At 38.2% G+C, this 25,289-nt stretch overlaps 1 protein-coding gene across 4 annotated transcripts in view; it reads left to right on the top strand.

Moving 5' to 3' along the window:
* Nucleotides 1-25,289, top strand: part of LOC114492427 (spermatid perinuclear RNA binding protein) — a 127,214-nt gene that overhangs the window by 51,548 nt on the left and 50,377 nt on the right. For all 4 annotated transcript variants that reach the window (XM_028506722.2, XM_036022191.1, XM_036022192.1 and 1 more), the window contains 4 exons: nt 7,319-7,486; nt 11,813-12,033; nt 16,624-16,789; nt 23,966-24,110. In XM_028506722.2, coding sequence (XP_028362523.1) covers nt 7,484-7,486; nt 11,813-12,033; nt 16,624-16,789; nt 23,966-24,110 — 535 coding nt within the window. In that variant the 5' untranslated portion in view covers nt 7,319-7,483. Of the gene's footprint in view, nt 1-7,318; nt 7,487-11,812; nt 12,034-16,623; nt 16,790-23,965; nt 24,111-25,289 lie in introns of those variants that run through there.

Here is a 25,289-nt window from a genome sequence, read left to right as displayed (position 1 = left end):
TTCTCTGGTGACCTTGTGGCTTTACATGCTGCCTGTAGCCTGAAAAGTGCCAGATTTTATCCTAATCCTTTTTAAACTATGGGTTCATACCTAGTTACCTACTTGGATATCTGATATCTCAAATTCAGCATGTCCAAAGTAGAATGCCTGATTTTAATCCCCAAACCTGCTCTCCTTGTACCTTCCCTAACTCAGTTGTTCGGGCCACAGACATTGAAGTCACTCCTGATGCCTTCAGTTCACGCACACTGCACAGCCATTCTGCTAGGATGTCCTGTCATCTTAACCTTCAGACTATATCCAGAATCTAATCATTAAGCTTCCTAAGTGGCCTCTTTCCTTCCACCCTTGCCCTCTGTGCTATGTATTTCAACATAGAAATCATAGTGACATTGAAAAAATGAGTCAAATTTTGTTATTTCTCTTCTTAAAATTCCCTAAGGGCTCCCCATCTCACCCAAAGTAAAAGCCACATTCCTTAAAGTGACCTTGTATATTAGGAGTTGACAAACTATGACCCATGGACCATATTTGGCCTACTGCCTGTTTTTGTATGACCTGTAGGCTAAAATATGTTTTTAAATGGTTAAAAATTTTAAAAATTGATACTTTGTTACATGAATATTGTATGAAATTGACATTTCATTGCCCATAAATTTTTAACTATATTTTATTGATTATGCTTTTACAGTTGTCCCATTTTTTTCCTCTTTGACCCCCTTTGCCCATTAGCCCTATTTCCCTCCAGCAGTTCTCTCCCCTAGTTCATGTCCATGGGTCGTACATACGAGTTCTTTGGATTCTCCATTTTTATACTATTCTTCACATCCCCCTGTCTATTTTGTATTCCAATTATACTTCTTATTCCCGTACCTTTTCCTCCATTCTCCCCCTTCCCCCTCTCTGCTGATACCCCTCTATGTGATTCTGTTCCTGTTCTAGTTATTTGCTTAGTTTGTTTTTGCTTTTTTTTTTTTTAGATTGTGAGTTTGTTGTCATTTTACTGTTCACAGTTTTGATCATCTTATTTAGGACTTGGTGATGATAAACTCCTTTAGCTTTACCTTGTCTGGGAAGCACTTTTTCTGCCCTTCTATTCTAAATCATAGCTTTGCTGGATAGAATAATCTTGGGTATAGGTCCTTGCTTTTCATCACTCTAAATACTTCTTGTCAGTCCCTTCTTGCCTACAAGGTTGTTTTTGCTTTTTTTTTTTTTTTTTAAGAAATCAGCTAATAATAGTCTAATGGGAACTCCTTTGTAGGTTAACTGTCTCCTTTTCTCTTGCTGCTTTTAAGATTCTCTGTCTTTAACCTGTGACATTTTAATTTTGATGCATCTTGGTGTGGCCCTCTTTGGATCCAACTTGTTTGGGATTCTCTGAGCTTCCTGGACTTGTATGTCTGTTTCCTTCACTGGATCAGGGAGGTTTTCTTTTATTATTTCTTTAAATAAGTTTTCAATTTCTTGTTCCTCCTCTTCTCCTTCTGGCATCCCTATGATTCAGATGTTGGAATGTTTAAAGTTGTTCCAGAGATTCCTAAGCCTCTCCTTGTTTTTTTTAATTCTTGTTTCTTCTTTCTGTTCCAACTGAATGCTTATTTCTTCCTTTTGTTCCAAATCCTTGATTTTAATCCCAGCTTCCTTCCCTTCACTGTTGGTCCCTTGTATATTTTTCTTTATTTCACTTTGCATAGCCTTTACTTCTTCCTTTATTTTGTGGTGATACTCATTCATTTCTCTGTGAATCCTTATCACCAGTGTTTTGAACTCTGTATCTGATGGGTTGGCTATCCCTGTGTTGCTTAGTTCTTTTTCTGAAGTTTTGGTCTATTTTTCTTTTGTGCCATATTTCTTTGTCTCCTCAATTTGGCAGCCTCCCTGTGTTTTTGTCTTTTAGGTAGAGCTGCTTTGACTCTCCATGTCAGTGCACCTGTTAAGTTGTAAGGGGTGGAGCCTGTGGTATTGCCAGGACAGTGCAGCTGGCTTTGCTGCTTTGTGGTGCTTGATGTGGGGGAGGGGCCAGAGAGGGAACAATGCTGCTTGCTTGGCTCTGGACCTGTTTCCATTCACATTCTCTACTTTACTTTCCCTAAGCCGCTGATGTCCTTCTGACCCCTGCCCTGGTGCTGATTCCCAGAGTGGGTAGGCTTGTGTATGTTTTGTGACCCTGTGGGACCTTTAAACAGATTCTCCTGTGAGACTGGCAGTTTCTTCCACCACCCCAACCTCCACTGGTTCTTACTTAAAAGGTAGAGCACAGCTAATATTTTTCTAAGCTGTTTTTCCGCTGTTTTGTTTCAGATGTATAAACAAATAATTTTATTTGATATTCTAGGGTTTTCCTTCCCCCTGCAACCATTTATTGAATATATAGTATTTGGCAGGTAATTTTAGGTATTTTTATAATCTGTCTTATTTAGTTTGAAGTAAATACTATTCATCTCATTGCGAGATGAGAAAACTCCAGCTCTGAAAAGTAGAGCAACAAAGCTGGTACATGCATACCTCAGATACTGCAAATTCAGTTCCAGACCACTGCAGTAAAGTGGATATTGCAGTAAAGCAAGTTGTAATCTTTTTGGCAGCCTCCCTGTGTTTTTGTGTTTTAGGTAGAGCTGCTTTGACTCTCCGTGTCAGTGCACCTGTTAAGTTGTAAGGGGCGGAGCCTGTGGTATTGTCAGGGCAGTGCAGCTGGCTTGTCGATTGTCTTGCCTTCAGTTTGTAAAAAAGGCAATATCTGTGAAGAACAATAAAGGACAGTGCAATAAAATGAGGCATGACTGCTTGAATCTAGGCATGTCTGACTCCAAAGCCTGGATGTGTTGCTATACAACCTTTGTAATTACATAACTATATTTTAAAGTGTGACTGCCTTTAGAGCAAAAATATCAAAAGAGATTGTCTGTTTGAATCCAGGTTCTACTATATACTTTTGCTTTGTGTGTTTAATTACATTATATAACCTCTTTAAGCTCCCAATTTCCTTGATGTGTTAGAAACAGTCATTGACACTGTTTTAAGGATTAAATGAGGCAATGTATGAAAAGCTCTTAGAACAGTGTCTGGTATAGAATATGAATTCCATAAGTGTTGCCTATTAGTAATGGAATAGATAAAGGAAACTGAGACCCAAGTAAATTAAGTGAATTTGAGTCATAATTTTCCAAGGTCACAATAGCTATAAAGTGGCAAAGCTGAGGTTTTTAATTTGAAGGTCAGAATTTTGTCCATTTTTAAAAATAGAAACCTTTTAAAAAATGTGTTGGACAAAACCAAGGGGGAGGGTGGAAGCATGGGAGAGAGGTGGGTTTGGCTGGGGTGGGCAGGGAGTGGTGGGGAGAAAATGCAGACAACTGTAATTAAACAATAATAAAGTAACTTTAAAAATGTGTTGGAGTTTCTTCCTTTTTGATTACAGTCTACTGTATATAATTTAACTTTTCTTCTTAGATTGATATAATTGAGAGAAGCATTGGGTTATGATTTGGGTCTGGACCAGGCCTTGTCCCTGATTAGTTGTGTGACCTTAATATTTCTGATTGTAGTTCATTTGTAAACTGAAGGGTAGGTGGAATTGGGCCAGATGATTCCAAAGTTCCTTTTCCAGTACCAACAGAGCATGATCCTGAGGTACATTGCTTTTATCATGAATTACTTACTGTACTGTGTTATGACACCTGGAAGTTCCCGGAGATCCTTCGTGCATGTGTAGGGTGGTTACATGTGTAGGGGGTGCTAAGTGACGAAAGAGTGCTGTACTTTTATTTGGCCATCCGCACTTTATCCACTGTATCAGCTCTTTTTTAACATTCTTGCTGCTTTTTCTGCTTTTAGTCTGCTTTCTTAGTATGTTGATATATTGCCTTTACCTTTTTTCAGAGTGAAGCTTGTGGACTTTGTTTTCAGTTCTCACCTGAACACATAGTAATCTTTTTTGGTTGCTGGATTCACAGCTAAGTGTTAAATGGTTGAATCCCCTAGAATGGAGTAGAGTTGGGAAAGGAAAATGCCAGACTCTAAATTGTGTGCTATAATCTTTCTACAGAATGTATAACTTCAGTGACAAAAGAATCTGAGATGTCTCATACCATGGGGTCAAGTTTTAATTTCTTTGTTGTATAAAAGGACCCTGCGAGTTGTAGCATGTACACGTTCCCGCTTTACCTTGATGTGATATGTGCACATAATCAAAGTTCCACTTGTTAGTTCAGTTACATAACTGAACTAACAGTCAGTTCCCACTCTGTTTGTTTTAGTCAAGCTTTAGGAGCTTGTTTCTGGTGGATTTTGTAAACCAGAGTAGGGGAGCTGGTTACAGGATGTGAAGAGTTTTGCATGTAGGTCACAGATGAGTATCACTTGATTATAATCATGGGTCTGCTTTTTCATTTGCAGTATTTGGGAGAGTTAAATGTCACACCTGTAACTTTCCTGGTCCCCAAAATAAAAAAAGGATGTGTTTTTTTCCTTTAAGGGACTAATTGGAAAGTATTAGGAAACTATTACAAACAAACAACAGCAACAAAAAAGAATAAGAGGAATTTTTTTAAAGGAAGTTTAATTTAAAGAAAAGACACTGAAATGAAGAGAAAGCTGTTCTTTGTGAGTTTGTGTGTTCTGTGGTGTGTAAATTACTTCTTTTTTCCCCATTTAAAAAAATTTATTTACTATGCTATTACAGTTGTCCCATTCCCCCCTTCACCCTGCACACCCTGCCTCCCACCCACGTTCCCCCCCTTTAGTTCATGTCCATGGGTCATACATATAAGTTCTTTGGCCTCTACATTTCCTATACTATTCTTACCCTTCCCTGCTCTGTTTTCTACCCACCATCTATGCTACTTATTCTCTGTACCTTTTTCCCTTCCCCCCACTCCCCTGTTGATACCCCTCCATGTGATCTCCATTTCTGTGGTCCTGTTCCTGTTCTAGTTGTTTGCTTAGTTTGTTTTTGTTTTTGTTTTAGGTGTGGTTGTTAATAATTGTGAGTTTACTGTCATTTTACTGTACATATTTTTTATCTTCTTTTTCTTAGATAAGTCCCTTTAATATTTCATATAATAAGGGCTTGGTGATGATGAACTCCTTTAACTTGACCTTATCTGGGAAGCACTTTATCTGCCCTTCCATTCTAAATGAAAGCTTTGATGGATAGAGCAATCTTGGATATAGGTCCTTGCCCTTCATGACTTGGAATCCTTTCTAGCCCCTTCTTGCCTGTAAGATCTCTTTTGAGAAATCAGCTGACAGTCTGGTGGGAACTCCTTTGTAGGTAACTGCCTCCTTGTCTCTTGCTGCTTCTAGGATTCTCTCCTTATTTTTAATCTTGGTTAATGTAATTATGATGTGTCTTGGTGTGTTCCTCCTTGGGTCCAACTTCTTTGGGACTCTGAGCTTCCTGGACTTCCTGGAAGTCTATTTCCTTTGCCAAATAGGTGAAGTTCTCCTTCATTATTTGTTCAAATAACTTTTCCACTTATTGCTCTTTCTCTTCTCCTTCTGGTACCCCTATAATTCGGATGGAATGTTTAAAGATGTCCTGGAGGTTCCTAAGCCTCTCCTCATTTTTTTGAATTCTTGTTTCTTCTTTTCTGATTGGATGTTTCTTTCTTTCTTCTGGTCCACATCATTGATTTGAGTCCCAGTTTCCTTCTCATCACTATTGATTCCCTGTACATTTTCATTTATTTCACTTAGCATAGCCTTCATTTTTTCATCTAATTTATGACTAAATTCAACCACTTCTGTGAGCATCCTGATTACCAGTGTTTTGAACTGTGCATCTGATAGGTTGGCTCTCTTTGTCACTTAGTGTATTTTTTCTGGAGCTTTGATCTGTTCTTTCTTTTGGGCCATTTTTTTGTCTTGACATGCCTGTTACATAGTGAGGGGCGGAGCCTTAGGTATTCACCAGGGCAGGGTAACCCACATCACTGGGTTGTGGCGTTGTTCATGGGGAAGGGGTCTGAGAGGGAACAATGGCATTTGCTCTACTCTCTGCCAGATTTCAGTCACTTCCCCCACTTCCCACAAGCAAACTGGGCCCTTCTGGTGCTGATTCCCAGGTGGGTGGGCTTGTGTATATTCTAGGACCCTGTGGGTCTCTCCAACAGACTCTCCTGTGAGGCTGGGTGTTCCTTCTGCTGCCATCTCAACCCCCACAGGTGTTTTCAATCAGTGGTTTGAGGCTTTATTTCCCTGTGCTGTGACCATGGGTTGTGTGGTCTGTCTGGCTCCCCAGACAACCTGGTTCCACAACCTGCCACCTCGCTGGGTCCCCCAGCTGCTGCTTTGCTGCAAGCTGCCCAACTCCAGCCCTCTTACTGGCCTGGAAGAATGTCTTCTTTAATTCCTTGGTTGTTGGACTTGGATATAGTTCAATTTTCTGTCAATTCTGGTTGTTTTTTTGTTTTGTTTTTAAATTGTTGTTGTCCTCCTCTTGGTTGTGCAAGGTGGCACAGTATGTCTACCTACACCTCCATCTTGGCTGGAAGTCTGTGGTGTGTAAATTACTTCTGATAGCCATGTAGTTAAAGCATGCATCCTATTTTGGCCACCACCTTTTTTTTAAAAAAAAAGATGTGTAAGGATTTCATCAATGCTCAGAAGAGTTTATGTTTATCTGGAGTGAAATCTCATATAGGTGGAACAGAGGGGTGCTCAGACCTCTGACCAAAAACATACCGTGGGATCCTGGCCAGAGTCATCCATGGGTAATGAAGTCAGGACCTAGTGGATATTCAGGAGTTTGACATAACAGGAAATAATCAATTGAGGGAGAAGTAGGATCTCTCGGGAGTTAGGGGAACAGAGCCAAAAAAGCATTCTGAACTTTAGGCCTAAAAATGATCAAAGAAAAAACATTGTGCCAACATGTATTGTCTGGTGGTGATATCAAATTGAAAAGCCCCATGGTTATAGTCAATGCTGGTGGTACATTTTCAGGAGTCCTATCTACTTTTTGGATAGGTTTGGTTAATGCCAATTTCCAATAGAAAAATCTCAAGGTTAATCACAAAATGGTTGCTAACAATAGAAGTATTACTTTTTCAGGTGGTGACACTGTGTTTGTAAAGTATCTCATTGAGAGTCAGTCAGCCAGGGGCTAGCAGCTACCAGGAAGGCTAACTTTTCTGGCCGTATCACTTAGACTCTTTCTTGGGCCCAGGTCCTCAAACAGTGTGTTAGCTTTTTGTTTGAAATGGGTTAGTTTTTCGTTGTAAAGATTGTTTCTTTTTTGTTAATAACATGTTTATAGATTCCACATTCAGATATGAAGCATTTTTGAAAAGTTGTTTTTCTTTTTCTCTTGCAGGTGTAGTCCAGAGAGCAGTCTTCAGGCATCTTTGCTGTATTGACTCTGAGCTGTCAGGGGACTCAGGCTTATGAGGAAGTACTGTCACACAAAACAGTGTCTAGTGAAGACGACAAGAAAGAGGGGAAAGGATCGGAAAAAGAAGCTAAAACACTATAGAAAACCATGGTAGGTTATTGCTTATGTTAACTTTAATAAAGTTACAAAAGATTCCAAAAGTTTAAAATTAGACGTGTTAACAGTGAAGCCAAGTGAGTAACAAGGGTGTTAATTTTTGGCTCTAATGCCTCAGATAAAAAAGGCACGCTGCTGTTTAGGTAAAGTAGATGAGTTCAGATTTATTATGAGCCCTTTAAACCACAAGATGGAGCCCCATGAGCCTACAGGCCATACATTATTAACTACAAATGAGGGATTGCTCATAAATACTATTTTCTAATAAAACTGGCATTAACAGACTGATACAAATGGCTAATGCGACCTTGAACTTGAAATTGTGTTATTTTCTCTGGCTTTCTACCTGAAGTTCAGTTTTTCCCAAAAATTTTGAACCAGTTTTTTAACTAGTGATATGAATGGTATAGGAATTTATGAAGTATGTATTTAACTCGAAAAGCCACCTTTCCCCACATGCTTTTATTTTTTTTTTGTTTTTTATTTTAATGTATTTTAATAGCAAACTTACAGGGATAGCATAGAAGACAGACAACATTAAAAACGTACTTGCATGTAGGACTACTCAGTTAGAAAAGTATAGTGAATGGATAGAATCTACTGTATGATAAAAATGCTACAAACACCATTTAGTTGCTATCAGTAAGAAGTTTACCTGTTTTAAAAAAATCCAAATGCTGGCCTTGTCCGTAAAAATTTAACAGGGTTATTTATATTGTTATAAAGTTGAACTGCTGAAACTTATTTACTGAAGCATCTTGACTTGCATTAATGCCCTATGTCCCACATTTATATTAAAACAATTCACACACAAATGAAAATGGAAACACCACAAATACCTGATTTCTGTCCCCTAGTTTCCACTTGTAGTCAGTCATATACTTAGTACCTTTTGACCCCATGGGGAAAAAAATAATGTACAGAACTACCAATAACAGGATTTTTTTTTAAAGAATGAAATGTTTTCCATCGTAGTGGATTCTTAAGCATATTTTCTTTGTATGCGGTGTGCTAGCTGGATGTCTTTTGGCACATTTGTTACACGTTTGGCATAGATAACACAAAGGTTGTTGTTTTCCAAAAGGCCAGCCAGGGTAGGCTTCACTTGCCTCCTGCAAAGCACCAGTAGTTGCACTCTGGAAGCGCAGATCTATTTGAAGTGCTGAGCAATTTCTTGGATCAGATGCCGGAAGGAAAGTTTGCGAATCAGAAGTACAGTGGGCGTTTAATAATGTCTAATTTCAGGAAGTGCCACAGTACCAGGCCTATAACAATGAGGTTTCTTCACCCTTCCAGTAGAGGGCGCACTCTTGTGAGCAGCTTTGGTAGCCGGTTGCTTCATTTGTGTTACCAGCGGTCAATTTGCAGGCAGTCTACTTTGTAGGACCCATGCTATAGAGACCTCTTTTCTTGTCCCCTTCCAACCTTTGGCTGGAGCTTGGAGAGCTGGAGGAGGCACTGGCATTAGAGAGCAATGGCGGCTGCTAACACTCCCACATGCTTTTAAGGGAATAGGATCATGTGTTAAGTGTATTGGGGGAAATCTTGCTTTTTATGGAAGGTTCATACTTTTGAATTTGAAATGGCAGATGAGGTCATAACTTCTGGTGCTTAGTTTTTTAACTGGTAAAATGTGCTGAATTTTTTCCCCTAGTATTTTGTTTCCGGAGGATGTTGTATGAATTTTCTCTTTTAGTATAGGTGGGGGAAAAAAGGCTTAAAAAAGATAAATGTGAGAAAAAGCAAAAAAAAATATTAACCATCAATATGTGTAAATACATTGTTTAGTAAGTCTGATGGTGTTTCTTTAAGTGTTACTTGATTTTTCAAAACAGTGTTTTAGTACTTATACTTAGTTGAATTGCTCTTTAGAGAAGAAATTCCAATATTTTACTTCTGGATGACGGGGAAAAGTGTTAATTTGGGATTTTCTCTGTCACTGGTTTTATGGTGAGATGTTAAAAAAATGACACTGACCTGTGTTTCCTCTCGTGAATTATTCAACACTGCAGCTCCTTTATCTATTATATTCCTCATCTCCTTAGTTTAAAGAAATGCTTTATATATATTATTGGTTGTAGTTGATGGAAATTTCTTTTCTAGTTTATTTATTTTAAATTTAACTTAGATTTTCTGATGTAGGAATTTTGTGTTTTTATGTAATTTAATTGGTTGGTAGATTTTCTCAATTTCTCCTGTTGTTAGATCTCAAATTTGAATAAGAACTTCCTGTTTCTGCATCGTTCTTACAATTTAATTTTTTATTACTTAAAAAATCTATTTGGAGCGTAGTTGGGTAAATAAGATCATCCTCCAATTTCTGTTACACTGTTTATTTACCTCTTCCTTTCACCATTGCTTCACGATGCTTGTCCTGTCACATTCAGCTGACTCTTGGACTTAACATTGGCAGCCGGTGTTACTTGTGAGAAAGACACCAAGGATTTGTGTTACAGAGCAATTCGTAATTTTACTATGGTGAGGTCAGTGTGCGGGACTGAGTAATTTAACGAAGTAATTTAGTAACTCACCATAAAACTGAATGACAGAGAAAGTCTCAAGTTAACATTTTCTTTCCTATCTATCATCCAGAACTAAAATATATTAGTAAAATTTCTTCTCTTAAGAGCAGGTCAATGAAGTTATAGTCCCTAGAACAACCTAGCAGCTCTAATTCATTATATGGCTCTTTTTTTTTCTTTTTACTTATTTTGGGATATATGAGTAAATCTCATGAAGTAATTTTAAAGTTTGTTTCTCTGTGGCAAAAGACTCCAGTTGGAAAACTAGGTGTGGACTTTGAGTAAGAAAGAAATCTACACAGATAATTTTTACCTACAGAAGAGAAAGATTTTTTTATTGCTTTTAGTCCTTTATATAATAATTCAGGGTTTCAAAGGATTATTATTACCTTTCAAGTTGTAGTTTGCTTCATTTTATAGAGAACAGTTATACTATGGTATTAATTTACTAGTGTTCAGATTACTATGATTTTTTAAATTTCTTTCCCTTTTTTAAATTTATTTTTTATTTTTTCCATTACCATTTAGTTCCCTCATATGATTTTTAAAATTTTTATATTCAAACAAAACCAAACAAAAAATACTGATAAAATTTTGAATATTTTGTTTTGTGGTAAAGACTTTAAAACAAATATTTACCATTTGCTAGTGTGTATAATTTCAAATAAAGACACTGTAGCTACCCTTTAAATAAAATACTTTGGCTTTATGAAAGCGCAGCAAGCTGTCCTTGTTCATTTTGCTTTGTATGGTACACCTGTCTTCATGGCAATTGTAAACTTGGAAATTTTCAAAGTTTTTTGATGTATGACTCATGAGTGTGAAGGATCTATCCTATTATATTTTCATGAAGTTCATTCTATTTTTAGGCTTTAATCTGCATCACTGATTTCTGGGCCAGCATGTCATTTTAATTATTGCTTTTTAAATTTTTGATATTTTGTTTTAGCATAATGGCACCACCCATCCATCTTTGTAGAGTATTTCTTATTGATTTTTTTCCCCTCAAATGAGCTTTAAAATTGTTTTCAAGTATTAAATAAATCTGTCCTGAGGGTATTTTGATTGAGAATGCAGTACATTTGTAAATTAGTTTGGGAAGTTGATTCTTTTGCATTACATTTGGAATTTATTTGTGTATTATTGTTTATTAATTATTATATTATTTTCCATATGAACTACTGTAAACCTGCTTTTGCCCCATCCTGTATATATTTTCTTCGTCCTGGAATTTGAAATGTTCCCTATTAATCTTTTTTAAAAATTAAAGCCCTGCACTAAAGTTGTAAAGATTGAATTATAAACAGTATCCTAATGTGTCTGTAGTTTTTCTTGTGTTTATATGTAATATATTTTATGTTTTGACTGTATTATGAAATCTGAATTTTTCAAGGTGTACAATTTCCAGCAGTTTGGCAAGGAGAGACTGGGTGTCATGAGTCACCATCACGCATTTCCAGACACTCTCTCAAAGCTCAGAAGGATCTGTTTCTTGCAGATGATATGTGATGTGGGTGGCTTTTTTTGAAGTGGTGTTCAGAACACATAGGTTCAGATAAAAGGTAGCATCAACATAATACTGAGTGTTACCTGGGTGAACCTTACCGAAAAGGAATGAAAAAGTCTCTAATTTTCTGGTGTGTTAAGTAGAATGAGGTTTTACTTCTTATTCCTGAGGAATGTTTTACTATTTCAGCATTCACTGTTTCACAGTGGTTTGACAATTAATGCTATGACTTGACCTCAGGTAACTTTCTTTTCTAAATTGAAGTAATTATTTTCTTTCTCCTTCTGACAGAGATCTATTAGATCTTTTGCCAATGATGATCGCCATGTGATGGTGAAACATTCAACAATCTACCCATCTCCTGAGGAACTTGAAGCTGTTCAGAATATGGTGTCTACTGTTGAATGTGCTCTTAAACATGTCTCAGATTGGCTGGATGAAACAAATAAAGGAACAAAAACAGAGGGCGAGACAGAAGTGAAAAAGGATGAGGCCATAGACACCTATTCCAAGTGAGTGTGGCCTGACCTTTGTGGCGCTTCCCTGCAGCACCCAGAAAAGCCCAGGTCCCCTCCCCCGGGTTACAGTTGGTACATGGTGTTCTTTGGGTTTTCTCATGTAAACAAGGAAGTAAGTGTGCAAATTTTCTTGAGTTTGGAATTTGAAAGGAATAATGATAAGACCGGAAAAAGAAGGACTTGTCAGGATGCTTTCTGAGAGTGCACCAAGCCCTTTGAAATCTCCTCTTTTTGGAGGTTGTGATATGTCATGTTGCTCATGTTTTGCTTCACCCTCTTAAATTTGGACATGAATCGTAGTGTTTTTGGTTGCTTGGGGAAATCATAAAATGTTATTTTTGTCAGGTTTTTCAAAATCCTGGTGCAGAAGAAAGAGTACAGGGAAATTGATTCCCAGGACCCAACAGTGTGTTCAAGATAATAAATGCTCAGTGGATATTTGTAGATGCAAGAATGCCTGCTGGGAGCCAGACCCTTCAACAGTCAGAGTGGAGTGTTCTCAGTGCTGTGATAATAGTAAGAGACAAGTGAGAAGACGCTGATGATAACTGGAGTCTGACGATGGGATTTTTCGTGCTGGGCTGGGCTTTGAGTTACTGTTTGGAGCGGTGTCGTTCTGCCTGGAGTGAGTGTATGACTGACTGAGAGAGGTGAAGCTCATTTGCACTGTGTTAATAGACTTAAAAACAGTATTTTGGCTAATATTTGTAAGTTGAGACTAGAGGTTATAGAATTTTTTCCCAGCTTTAATTCTAAATCAGTATGTTAGTCGATAATAATAGGAAAGTATTGACAAATTGATTTCTTCACAGGAAGATAGTGTAACCTTTTCATTTTCAGATGAAAGATAATCTGTATCAGTTTTTAGTTGAAGAACATTAATTCCTTGACTTTGTTAATGGTTTACAGGTAATATATACATTGTATCTAGTTGTAGTCTTGTCAGCCTCAAGGTTCTTGACAGTAATTCAGTCTTTCTCACATATTATGGCTTTAAAAAAGACACTGTCAAATTATGGGGTTCATGTTACTTAGTAATATTATCTAATGATCTAGTTCTGCATTTCCCATCTCTGCGTAAATTAAATCTTCATACACTCCATATTTACATTGTACTTTGGAATGTTGCCTTTTAAAACTTTCTCAAAATTGTAAAATATATAACATAAGGGTTACCATTTTTACCATTTTTAAGTTGTTTCCTTTTTTAGTGGAATTCATGCCTTTTTAATGCATCTTCTGTTTGTTCTCATGGTTCAGGAGACCTTTGGAAAGTGCTCCAGTAGACTTTTGCCTAACTGGATCAGGTCCCTGTTTTAAAGGTTTTTAAAAGATAATGTGCTCCACACGTTCGTTTGGATTTTTAAATATAGTTTTCTGTGTGGATGCTCTTGGCTGTCTGTAAAGTCTTTCTATTTTGTGGAGTAGTCACAGGTTGAGAGCACTTGTCTGTGTTTCTTCCCACCTGGTGAAACTCGAGTTGTGCGGAGTGACTGTGCCCCTGTTTTGTACACGCTAGAGGCAGGCATATCGCCCAGGAACAAAGCTGTGTTTGATGATAGACACACACTGTGCTCCTGGTATGTGCTGAGTACTGCAGAGGGCGCAAGATGGGTGAGGGCTAGCTGGTTATTAAGAACCTTCTATTGTCAGGCAGCTTTTATTTTACCTTTTTACAATCTGACTCAAAAGTTGAGTTGCACAGGGTTCCACTATTTGTATTATGAGGAATACTAGGATTCTCTTCTTAATTGATTTTTTTTAAGATTATATTTTTAGAGAGAGGGGAGGGGAGGAAGATAGACAGGGAGAGAAACATCAATGTGTGGTTGCCCCTCGTGCACCCCTCACTGGGGACCTGGCCCACAACCCAGGCATGTGCCCTGACTGGCAATTGAACCAGCAACCCTTTGCTTCAAAGTCTGGAGCTCAATCCACTGAGCTACACCAGCCGGGGCTCTCTTCTTAATTTTATTTCCTATGTTTGGGTTGCTTGCTTTACAATACCTTCTATATTCAAATTCATTATTCAACTTCAGGACTGAATTAGGACTTAGTTTCCCTGCTTAGTCATGCTGTCTTCTACATGAGAAGGTCAAGTATATCATAATTATGATACAGAATAAGTGATCTAATAATGGCTAGTTAATAATAGCTACTATATATTGAGTGCCAATTATTTTCCACATTACTATACAATAAATCTACTGGTCCCTGTTATTGTTACCCCCCTACTCTGCCCCTATTTTACCTATGAAATTTCCACTGCTTCAGATTTGCTTACAAAAAAAGTGATGTAGAATCATTAACAAACTTTAACATGCTTCAGGTCACCTAATGAGTGTGTGCAGTGGAGCCAGGATTCGTATTTAAGTCTGTCAATTCCAGATGCAGTTTCTTAGCATCTTTGCTTCGATTTCCTGTGACTAAAATGTAAAAGTACACAGCGGGGAGAGATTATATGCTGGTTTTGGAGATCAGAAAAAACATTATGAAGGAGGTAGCATTTGCAGTTGATTTAGAGGATGGGTAGGGCTTTGGCACAGATGGTAAAAGTAGAAGAAAAAAATGTCAGCAGAGATCTAGGTGTGAGAAAGTATAGGGACTGTTGAAGGGTTAACAGATACTATTTGTTGAGCTATTAATATATGCCAGGCTCATTACTTACATTAAATTAAATTATATTCTCAGTACTAGTCTGAGTGTAAGGTATTATTTCTTTTTTACAAATGGGAAAGCAGGCTCAAAAAGCCAAGGAATTGGTAATTTGTCCAGTGTTAAACAGTAAGTAGCAGAGCCAGGATTCAAACTGGGAAGTCACACTGTCTTTTAAACTGCCTCTCTATATGCCAAATGTCTAAGTGTTCAGTGGGACGCCAAGAAAGTAACAAGGAAGGTGCCATTTGTGCATTGTTTCTGGAAGATCATCCTGGTTGCAGGACACTGTATACAGTAGGTTGGAGATGGCAGAGGTTAGTCAATAAGACCAATAAAAGGACGTTAATTGAGGTACTGTAACAGCTGAAAAGAAACTGATTTGAAAGCAGTGGTTCAGAGGTGGTTATGGAGGGGAATTTATAAACTGTTACTAGATTTGGGAGAATGAGAGTATGAGAGGACAGGGATACCTAGGGAAAAAATTAAAAATGACTGACTCTGTTCTTAATATTAAATAATTCCCTATGTTTGGGTCACTTGCTTTAAAATACTTTTTATTTTTTGTATACTTTTATTACCATTTTTAAACTTTTTTTATTAATTTACTATTTATTAAATCTGTAAGGTATGCCAGGCTCTGAACCAGTGACTGGGTTGTTTATAATTGACTGCCTTGTTTCCATTTCCACAATTTGTTTTCTCTCCTTCCTCTAGTTCATTATTCACTCTGCTGACTTTCGCCCAACTCGGCTGATTCTTTGCCTCCAGCTGGAATGACCTTTTTTCTATCTAACCGAGTCAAGACTAGGCGAAGTCAGATTTTCAGGTTGCTTCGTTTGACCTTTCTAATTTAGACTTCTCCCTCCTTATACCTGAGACTCAACCATAATAATGTAAAGAACCTGAGTGCAGTGGTCAGACCAACTTGAGTATGAATCCAGGCTTTACCATTTTGCTCTCTCTGTGTGAGCCCAAACAATTAATTGGCTTCTCTGAGATTCACACTTCTTGTCTTTCAGGTGAAGGCTTGTTTAAGTTGAAATGAGAATTGTGGCATGCAGTTTGTTCTCAGATGTTACTTTCCTCTTCCCCTTTTAAACAGGTTACTGCTTTTGTACTTAACCACAGTGTAAGCCTCGGACGCAGGAGTGGTTGGATCTCTTTTAGCATGGTTTCTATACTCAGACATTTGCTTACTTGTTGATTGACTGCTCAGCGTAGTTAGGGTTTCACTGTGATTATGGAAAGTGAATCAGTAGAAACTTAAAATCAAGGAGAGATGCTATCCTTGTTCTTTGCACCACTCATGACTTGATGTTCTTGAGTGTTTTTTCTTTTAGCTGCTGCTGGGTTCGAAATGTATTCCTGGCAGATTATCTTTAGTCTGTTCTTTCCTCGTCTTGTTGCTTTTTATCCCATTATTCTGCTTTCCCCATAAACCTTTGTGTATTCAGAGAATGATTCAACTAGAAGGGACGAGCGAAGGCTCATCTAGCCGACAGCCACTTGTGGGTGCTGCCCCAGCAGGCATCACTGGGAGTTGAGTCCAGGGCGTTTGGATTTTCAGCCTGATGCTTTCTTAGTCCACCATGATGTGGTGTGATCATGTTTCTCATAGATCCTTTAGTTACCAATTAAAAGATAATAGGTTTTTTGAAACAGTGTTTAAGGAGATGTAGTATTTTTGGATTTTCCTGAATAATAATGAAAAAAAAATTTAAATTTGTAGTCAGCAGTATGTTCCCCATTGGTTCCTTGGGGAAGATATTTTATGAGCTTCAAATCAGAGACTTAATTTTCTGGAACTTTGTATATCTGGATTTATGTACCCCCTTACCAATTCACGTGGATGTCCAGGAAGCCAAGTTACGTTAAGTTTCTTGGGAAATGGGTTGTGAAAGTAATCATTCAGACTTTTATTTTTAGGGATCAAGGTGGTCGGACGTTGTGTGGTGTAATGAGGATTGGCCTGGTTGCAAAGGGCTTGCTGATTAAAGATGATATGGACTTGGAGCTGGTTTTAATGTGCAAAGACAAACCCACAGAGACCCTGTTAAATACAGTCAAAGATAATCTTCCCATTCAGATTCAGGTGAGTACAGTTTAATTACATCTCTAGGAGAATTTGTAAAAAGGTGAAAATAGGTAGTGATTTTGAATTCAACAACAAGAAATTGGTTGGTGAAGAGTGTAGACAAAAGGAATACGGCTGCTCTGGGCCAGTGACTCTTCCATCTCATTTAAAGCAACTTCCTGGTGACTAGTTCTCTGGATACATTCATCAAAATTAAGATGGCTGTTAAGGTACAGTCTTAAATTTTCCAGATGTATCTTGTTGAGAGTCTTGTTGTTTTCTGGACCAGGTCTCTCAGCATTGTGAAACTCTTGGAAGGGTTGGTGTAATGCAGAAAAGAATTAAAAGATCGAAAAGAGCCTACTGGGACTTTAAGAAAAATGATATATAAGGAAACCAGTTTTACCAAAGGCAAGGGGAAAAAAAAGCCTAGACAATTGGAGATCTGCATAGATGATAACTTTTTTTTTCATAGATGATAATATTTTTTTTTCAGATTTTATTTACTTACCTTTAGAAAGAGGGGAAGGGAGGGAGAAAGAGAGGGAGAGAAACTTTGATTGGTTGCCTCACATGCCCACATGCCCACAACCAGGGACCTGGCCCACAACTTAGGCATGTGCCCTGACCAGGAATCAAACCAGCAGCCTTTCAGTTTGCAGGGTGATGCCCAATCCACTGAGCCACACCAGTCAGGGAGATAACTTTCAGTATTGAACACTCAGTTGATTTAACAGTCATCCATTCATCTGTTAATAGAAAGTCACTGTTAATTCCTTGTTTTCAAACCTTTTTCACACCATGTGATACATGTAGAAAATTTTAATGTTAGCATGGTTCTCGAAGGATGCAGGTAGAGGCTGAAAGCTCCTCAGGGCTGGAGGCAACGCTAGGACTGGCTCTGCCAGCCTGCTCTGCCAGCCTCCCCTGAGGACCAGTTACATCACACACTGGGAAGCCAAGATCATCTTTCAGTTTCAAATGTGTTATCTGTGATTGCATTGGATTGTAGCTTTTCGATGATTTATATCAGTTAGTCCTTATGTCCATGTGAAGTAAATAGATATCAGTGCACAAGGTCCAAACTCTGAGTTGTTGAAAGTTCTCTTTTCTTAGTTGGTGTTTTAATTTGTATTTTATGAAACAGTTCCTTTTTTTTTCAAGTAATAGAAATTTTGAAGTTGTTTTTATTAGCTTTGTTAGTGGGTCATTTTCTTTCATTTTTACGACCTGAATGCCAGAACCATCTTTTCTGTTTTTTGAATCTAGCATTAAAAAAAAATCCTTACTTGAGGATATTTTTATTGGTTTACAGAGATAGGATGAAGGGGGAGGGGGAGAGAGAGAAAGAGGAAGAAACACTGAGGTGAGAGAGAAATGTTGATTGGCTGCCTGCTGTATGCTGCCTGACCAGGGATTGAACCTGCAACCTTTCAGTGTATGGGACGACAGTTCAACTAACTGAACCACCTGGCCAATTGTGTTACTTGTTGACACCCTCCCCTATATTAATTTTTGGAGCTATTATTTTATCATTCTGCCTTAGATCTTAAGATACAGTTTTTAAAAGATTTTGGTAATGTATTTATTTTTAGAGAAAGGGGAAGGGAGGGAAAAAGGGAGAGAGAGAAACATGATATGTGAGTGAAACATCAGTTGGTTGCCTCTTGCCAAACCCCCGCTGGAGACCTGGCTTACAACCCAGGCATGTGCCCTGACTGGGAATCGAACCAGTGTCCTTTTGGTTTATAGGCTGGCACTCAATCTGCTGAGCCACACCAGCCAAGATACTGTTTTTTAATTGACTGACAACATTTGGCTTTTCCATTTTTGATTCTGATGAAGAAATGTTTCTGGTCTTTCTTAAGGTTAAATTTCTTTTTTATTATTTATTTATTTGTTTGTGTACTTATTCTTAATCCTCACCCAAGGAAATGTTTTATTGTTTCGAGAGAGAGAGGAAGAGAGGGGGAAGTGAAAGAGAGAGATACATCCATGTGAGAGAGAAGCATTGATTGGTTGCCTACAGTACATGCCCTGACCAGGGATTGAACCTGGAACCTAGGGATGTACCCTGATCAGGAATCAAAACTCACAACCTTTTGGTGTACAGGATGATGCTTCAACCAACTAAGCCCCTCATCCAGGGCAAGGGTTAAATTTATTTCTTAAAAAAAATTTTTTTAAGCCCTTTGTGATCATTTAGAAGAGGGAAAGCAGTAAGCCACATGGAGTACAATAAAGTTTTAGGAAACAGAAAGCTCAGTAATGGGTTCTGGCTAACTGTACTTTTTGTTAGTAGGATGTTAATAAAATCCATCTTGTTTCCATGGTCTTTTTTAATGCTTAAAAATTTAATCTGTATTTCTGCTTTTGGTAAAGTGAACATTGTTACTCTTAAATTTATCATAAAGTAGTAATCAAGTGATTGGATATTAGAGGCTTTTTCAACCATCTTATCCCCCTTTCTGTTCCCTTTAGTGAGTCTTATTTCTTTTTTTTTTTTTCATGTAAAAAAATTTATTGATTACACTGTTACAGCTGTCCCAACTTTTCCCCATTTGCCTCCCTCTCCACCCAGTACCCCATGCCCTCCAGCAATCCCCACCACCCTTAATTCATGTCCATGGTTCATGCATGTAAGTTCTTTGGCTACTCCATTTCCTATACTGTTCTTAACACCCCTCTGTCTATTTTGTACTTACTGATTATACTTCTTAATCCCTGCACCTTTTCTCTATTCTCCCCCTAACCCTAACCCAACTAATAACCCTCCAAATTATCTCTATGTCTATGATTCTGTTCCTCTTCTGCTTGTTTGCTTATTTTGTTTTTTAGATTCAACTATTGATAATTGTGAATTTCTTGCCACTTTAATGTTCATAATTTTAATCTTTTTCTGATATAATTCCCTTTAGCATGCCATACAATACTGGCTTGGTGTTGATGCACTCCTTTAGTTTTACCTTGTTGGGGAAGCACTTTATCTGCCCTTCAATTCTAAGTGATATCTTTGCTGGACAGAGTAATCTGGGTTGTAGGCCCTTGCTTTTCATCACTTTGAATACTTCTTGCCAGCCCCTTCTTGGCCTCACAGTTTATTTTGAGAAATCAGCTAGTAGTCTTACGGGAACTCCTTTATAGGTAACTATCTGCTTTTCTCTTGTTGCTTTCAAGATTGTCTTTATCTTTAACTTTTGCCATTTTAATTATGATATGTCTTGGTCTGGTTCTTTTTGGGTTCATCTTGTTTGGGACTGTCTGTGCTTCCTGAACTTGTATGTCTATGTCATTCATCAAATTAGGGAAGTTTTCTTTCATTATTTGTTCAAATAAGTTTTCAATTTCTTGCTCTTCCTCTTCTCTTTCTGGCACCCTTATTATTCAGATGTTGGTACATTTGAAGATATCTCAGAGGCTTCTTGGCCTATCCTCATTTTTTTTAATTCTTTTTTTCTTGTTTTTCTGTGTGTGGTGGTTTTTGCTTTCTTATATTCCAGGTCATTGATTTGATTCTCAACTTCATCCCCTTTACTGTTGGTTCCCTATAGATTTTTCTTTATTTCATGTTCTGTAAACCTTCACTTTTGCTTGGGTCATGTTTATGCTGTTGAAGTACCCAATGAGTTCCTTGAGTATCCTGATAACCAGTTTAGAACTTTGCATCTGATAGGTTGCTTATCTCCATTTCATTTTGTTCTTTTTCTGGAGTTTTGTTCTGTTCTTTCATTTGGGCCTGTTTCTTTGCCTCTTCAATTTGGCAGCCTTCCTGTGTTTGTTTCTCTGTATTAGGTAGAGCTGCTTTGACACACTGTCTTAGTAGCATGGCCTATTGTAGAAAAGCACACCTGTAAGTTGTATGGGGCAGAGCCTTAGGTGACCTCCAGGGCGGGGCAACCCATGTCACCACTCTCTGGCTCTGCGTCGGGGAGAGCTCAGAGAGGGGACATTGCGGCTGCCTGGCCTCTAGAATTTTGCCTGGGAGGAAGCTGCCTCCTGGACTTGCCCTGTTGGCAGTCACTTCAATTTCTCCCTGTATTCCACTTGTGCCCTTCCAACTGTTGCCCTAGTCCTGAATTCTAGAGGGTGGTGTGTAAGTCCTCTAGAGGGTGAGTCTGTGTAAGTCCTAAGTCTGTTGTGGGCCCTTTAAGAGGTGTTTCTTCCCTCACCCCAATCTCCACTGGTTTTTACAATCAGAAGTTATGGGTACTGGAACCCTGAGCTGGGTGGTGTAGTCTGGGGCTGGGCTTCCTCATTCCTGAGGTATCCCTCCCGATTTTTATCCACCACAGGTAGATGTGGGGTCACTCATACCACATCTCCGCATGTCTCCACACCTCTCTGTACCACTTCTGTCACCATGCCTCTCTGAGTGTCTCTGCACCTCACCCCTCCTACCTGTCTAGATGAATGTGACTTCTTTAAATCCTTGGTTGTCGGACTTTTATAGAGCTCAGTTTTCTGCCAGTTCTGGATTATATTTGTTTTGTAGTATACTGTAGTTTTTGTTTTTTTTTTAAGGTTTTATATATTACTTTTAGAGAGGGGGGAGGGACAAAGAGAGGGAGAGAAACATTAGCATGTGAGAGGCACATTGATCTGTTGCCTCTCACATGCCCCCAGCCAGGGTCCTGGCCCCCAACCCAGGCATGTGCCCTGACTGGGAGTCAAACCGACAATCTTTTGGTTCGCAGGCCGGCAATCAATCCACTGAGCCACATCAGCCAAGGCTATTGTTGTAATTTTTGTTGTAGTTGTGTGAGGAGGTGAGGTATGTTTACCTATGCCTCCATCTTGACCAGAAGTTCAAAAAGTGAGTCTTCTTTCTCATGAGACTGGTCATATTCCTCATGTGTCAGTGAAAAGGGGTTGACAACCAGTGCTATAATAGATCTAAATTCTTATTCGAGAAGTCTGTCACGTTTCTCCAGTATTGAAGCTACGGGAGCTTCAGTCTTCATAAACAGAGCTTTCTCTGTGCAGACCACAACTGTGAGAACTATGCACTTTTCCCCCTTCCTCAGTGAGGGTCTTTATTTCTGGGCACCACAGTTTTGAAATGCTGTTGTCGAGCTAACAAGTGTTCAAGGGAGGCGTGCAGGAGAGAGTGCCGGCTGTGTAAGCCAGTTCAAATTTAAAGACAGTGGGCCTTTTTAGGCAAGAGAAGACTAAAGGAGACACAAATAGCGTTAGGTCTTTGAAGGGCTTCTTGGAGAAAGTAAAAGAGGCCTGAACTCGTAAGATCAATAAGGGAAATGATGAGAAACGCTTCAGTTAAATATAGCGGATGAAGTTACCAACAGTGAAACCAGCTGCTTTGTATGATTGTTAGATCCATTACTATAGGGAGGTGGGAAAAGGTGCCCAGATAAAATGGGGCTCTAACTGTAGATCCATCTCATTAAATTGTATACATGTACACACACATATGCTCAAGTATATACATACAAGCACATGCATACATTATTATTATTACTACTACTACTACTACTAATCACTTTCCAGAAAATTATTTTAAGGATGATTTTCTACTTTTACTCTCTGCTTCCCCCTTGTTTTCTTGCTGTTTGTGTGGAAAACCAATCTCTGATATGATCTTATTTTCCTATAAGTTTAAAAATCTTTTATTTTTTGGGCCCTGGCCAGGTGGCTATTTGGTTGAAACGTCATCCTGTATACCAAAAGGTTGTGGGTTCAATTCCCGGTCAGGGCACATACCTAGGCTGCAGGTTTCAGTCCAGCTGGGGCATGTACAGGAGGCACCTGGTATATATTTCTCTTTCACATTGATGTTGCTCTCTTTCTTTCTCTCTCTCTCTCCCCCTTCTTCTCTCTCTAAAAATTAGTGAAAATATCCTTGGGTGAGGATTAAAAAAAAAAAAAAGAAAAAAATTTTTTTGAGTATCTACCACAGCAAAACTTTTCAGTTATCTACGTACCTTAATTTATTGAGGTTGTACCAAGCCTTCTCTACGTATTCTTTTCTAGGGCAATTTTAGAACTCCCTTGAGCAAGGATGGAGAAAGATGATTAAAACTAGAAATCACTTATAATTATTTTAGTTCAAAACTCTTACCAAAGAGTTTATTATTTTGGATGTGTCTTACGGTGATCTGCATGCATAATTGAAAAATTTAGTGCCCTGGCTAAGTGGTTAGTTGGTTGGAGCATTGTCTTATACACCAAAAGGTTGCAAGATCCATCCCCAATCCGGGTACCATACCTAGGTTGTTGGTTTGATCCCTGGTTGGGGCTTGAACAGGAGGCCGCTGATAATTTCTCTCTCACATTGATATCTCCCTCTCTCTTTTTCTCTCTCCCCGCCTCTCTCCTCCCTCTCTTCCCCACTGTTCCTCTCCCCTTTCCCTTCCTTTCTCTCTCTAATCAATAAACATATCCACTGGTCAGGATAAAAAAAATTAGCTTGGTTCATTCTCTGATGGATATCTTTAATGCTCTACTACCGGCGGGATGAATGTGAGCAGATTTGTGCTTTTTCTCTGTATTCTAGTTTTGCCCTTAAATTGTGTATAGTTGTATGTGGAAGCAATGTACATGTCCCTGTGGGTGTCAGATGATGTGTCCCACAGTGACAGGCCTACTGTAATGACCTCTGAGGCCACGTGAGAGAAGTGAAGTTACTTGTTTATACTAATTGTTGCTGGTGAGTGACTATGCAGAGATTCTTTTTTATTCATTCCTAACTTGATTCTCTTTAGACATTTACATAATACTATGTAAAAATCTACTTAACTTAAATTTACAAGTCCTTAGTATGTAGGAGTTCCTTTTTAGGCTGTCTTGTCAACAAAGATATCGATTAAAAGAGCATTCCCAGCCATTTATTTTTCTACAATAGTCCTCTGTAATAATCTAACAAATAATAATTTACTTTTTATCACATAATGCTGCTGTTGGTATTTTCCTTTCAAATATTAGAAAGAATGAATTTAAATACTGTTTATAATTGTATAGAGAGTTGACATTGGGTTGCTTTTTGAGGCATGGAGAAAGAGTCTGCTGGTAAGCTGGGAGGAGAAAGAAATGTTATCTCTAAAGGACTAGCAATTACTTTATTTACTCTCTTGGCACAGCATTTCTAATTATAACACTTGAAAACTAAGGGGAAATCATTCACTTTTTGAAATTTTAATCTAATTAACTGGGTGTCTTTGAAATCTTGGTGACTTCCAGAAACTCACAGAAGAGAAATATGAAGTGGAACAGTGTGTGGATGAGGCATCCATTATAATCCGGAACACCAAGGAGCCCACGCTGACTTTGAAGGTGATCCTCACGTCCCCTCTCATTAGGGATGAATTGGAGAAGAAGGATGGAGGTACATACATGTGAATATTTGTTTTGTTTTTGTTCCTGGAGAACCTCTCGAATGCTGTGTTAACTGTGCTTTATAGACTTAAGAAGGAACTGTCTTTGTTTATCTTATGCCATTTACAAATGTATTTTAAAAGTTACTACAGCATTTTAAATGATTCTCCCAGTATTTTACAAAAATATATATTTGAGATATAAAATATGCTAATTTAAAAATCTGTGCTTATGTCGGGCTTAACATCTAACTTTTATACTATTTTGGTGTTCTGTCTTACATTGTCTAGTGTTGCATTGCTATTGGTGTCATTCAACCTATTCTATATGGTTTGGCTATTAGGTGTGATTTTAGGATTAAATGTGGACCAAAACAGTATTTTCAGATTTATTCAGTTAGTATTCAAATTACTCATTTGTACATTACTCTTGACTCATAACTATATATAACATTACAAGATTTATTCTTAACTTAATTGCCCATGTGTAAATATGTTTTATAGTATAAGAGATCAAAATTGGGGGATTGAATTTTTAAAATAAATAATCCTTAGTAAATTATTTTCCCAGGAGTTTTGGGATCCTGTTAACATTTTGAATATGGTATATGTGGGAATCATGCCTTAAATTAACTTCTTCTGAAGTTAAAAAGAATTCCTGTATGGCAGTGCCATCCTTGTAAAAGTAGAGTGGGAAACCTATTCAGTTTTGAGAAGTAATGATGCAGCTGAGCTTCTTTTTCTGAGGTTTTTATCCTCCCGTGTTAGCTTGTTCTGCCTTTCAGCTCTGTCCTTAGAGACTTGCCACGTGATACTTCTCCTGTGTCAGACCGTTGACCAGCTGGCCCCTCTCTGTCACAACACTTTAGGGGCAGGGTGGTCTCTCTGGGCCGCTGGGGACTCCCTGTTGCTACTTTTCATCACTAGACATTTAATAAGTCCTGCTTACTCCCCTACCTGAAATACCAGTGCAGTAAGAAGTATTGGTCAGTTTCTTAATTTATTTCAAGTTGATGTTAAAGGTAGAAAAAGACATTTATCAGTAACGTAAGAACTTTGAGTTTTGGCAGACATGTGATAGACTCCTTTTAAAAAAGCTTTTGAGGCAACTCAAGTTAGCTGTACCAAACTTAAGAAAATAAACTAGATACACTTGTGAGTTATAGTTTAAAATTAAAGTGCATCCAGTC

This window comes from Phyllostomus discolor, chromosome 3 (assembly GCF_004126475.2).
Source record: "Phyllostomus discolor isolate MPI-MPIP mPhyDis1 chromosome 3, mPhyDis1.pri.v3, whole genome shotgun sequence".
NCBI lineage: Eukaryota > Metazoa > Chordata > Mammalia > Chiroptera > Phyllostomidae > Phyllostomus > Phyllostomus discolor.
This window is presented reverse-complemented; position numbering and strand designations above follow the sequence as displayed.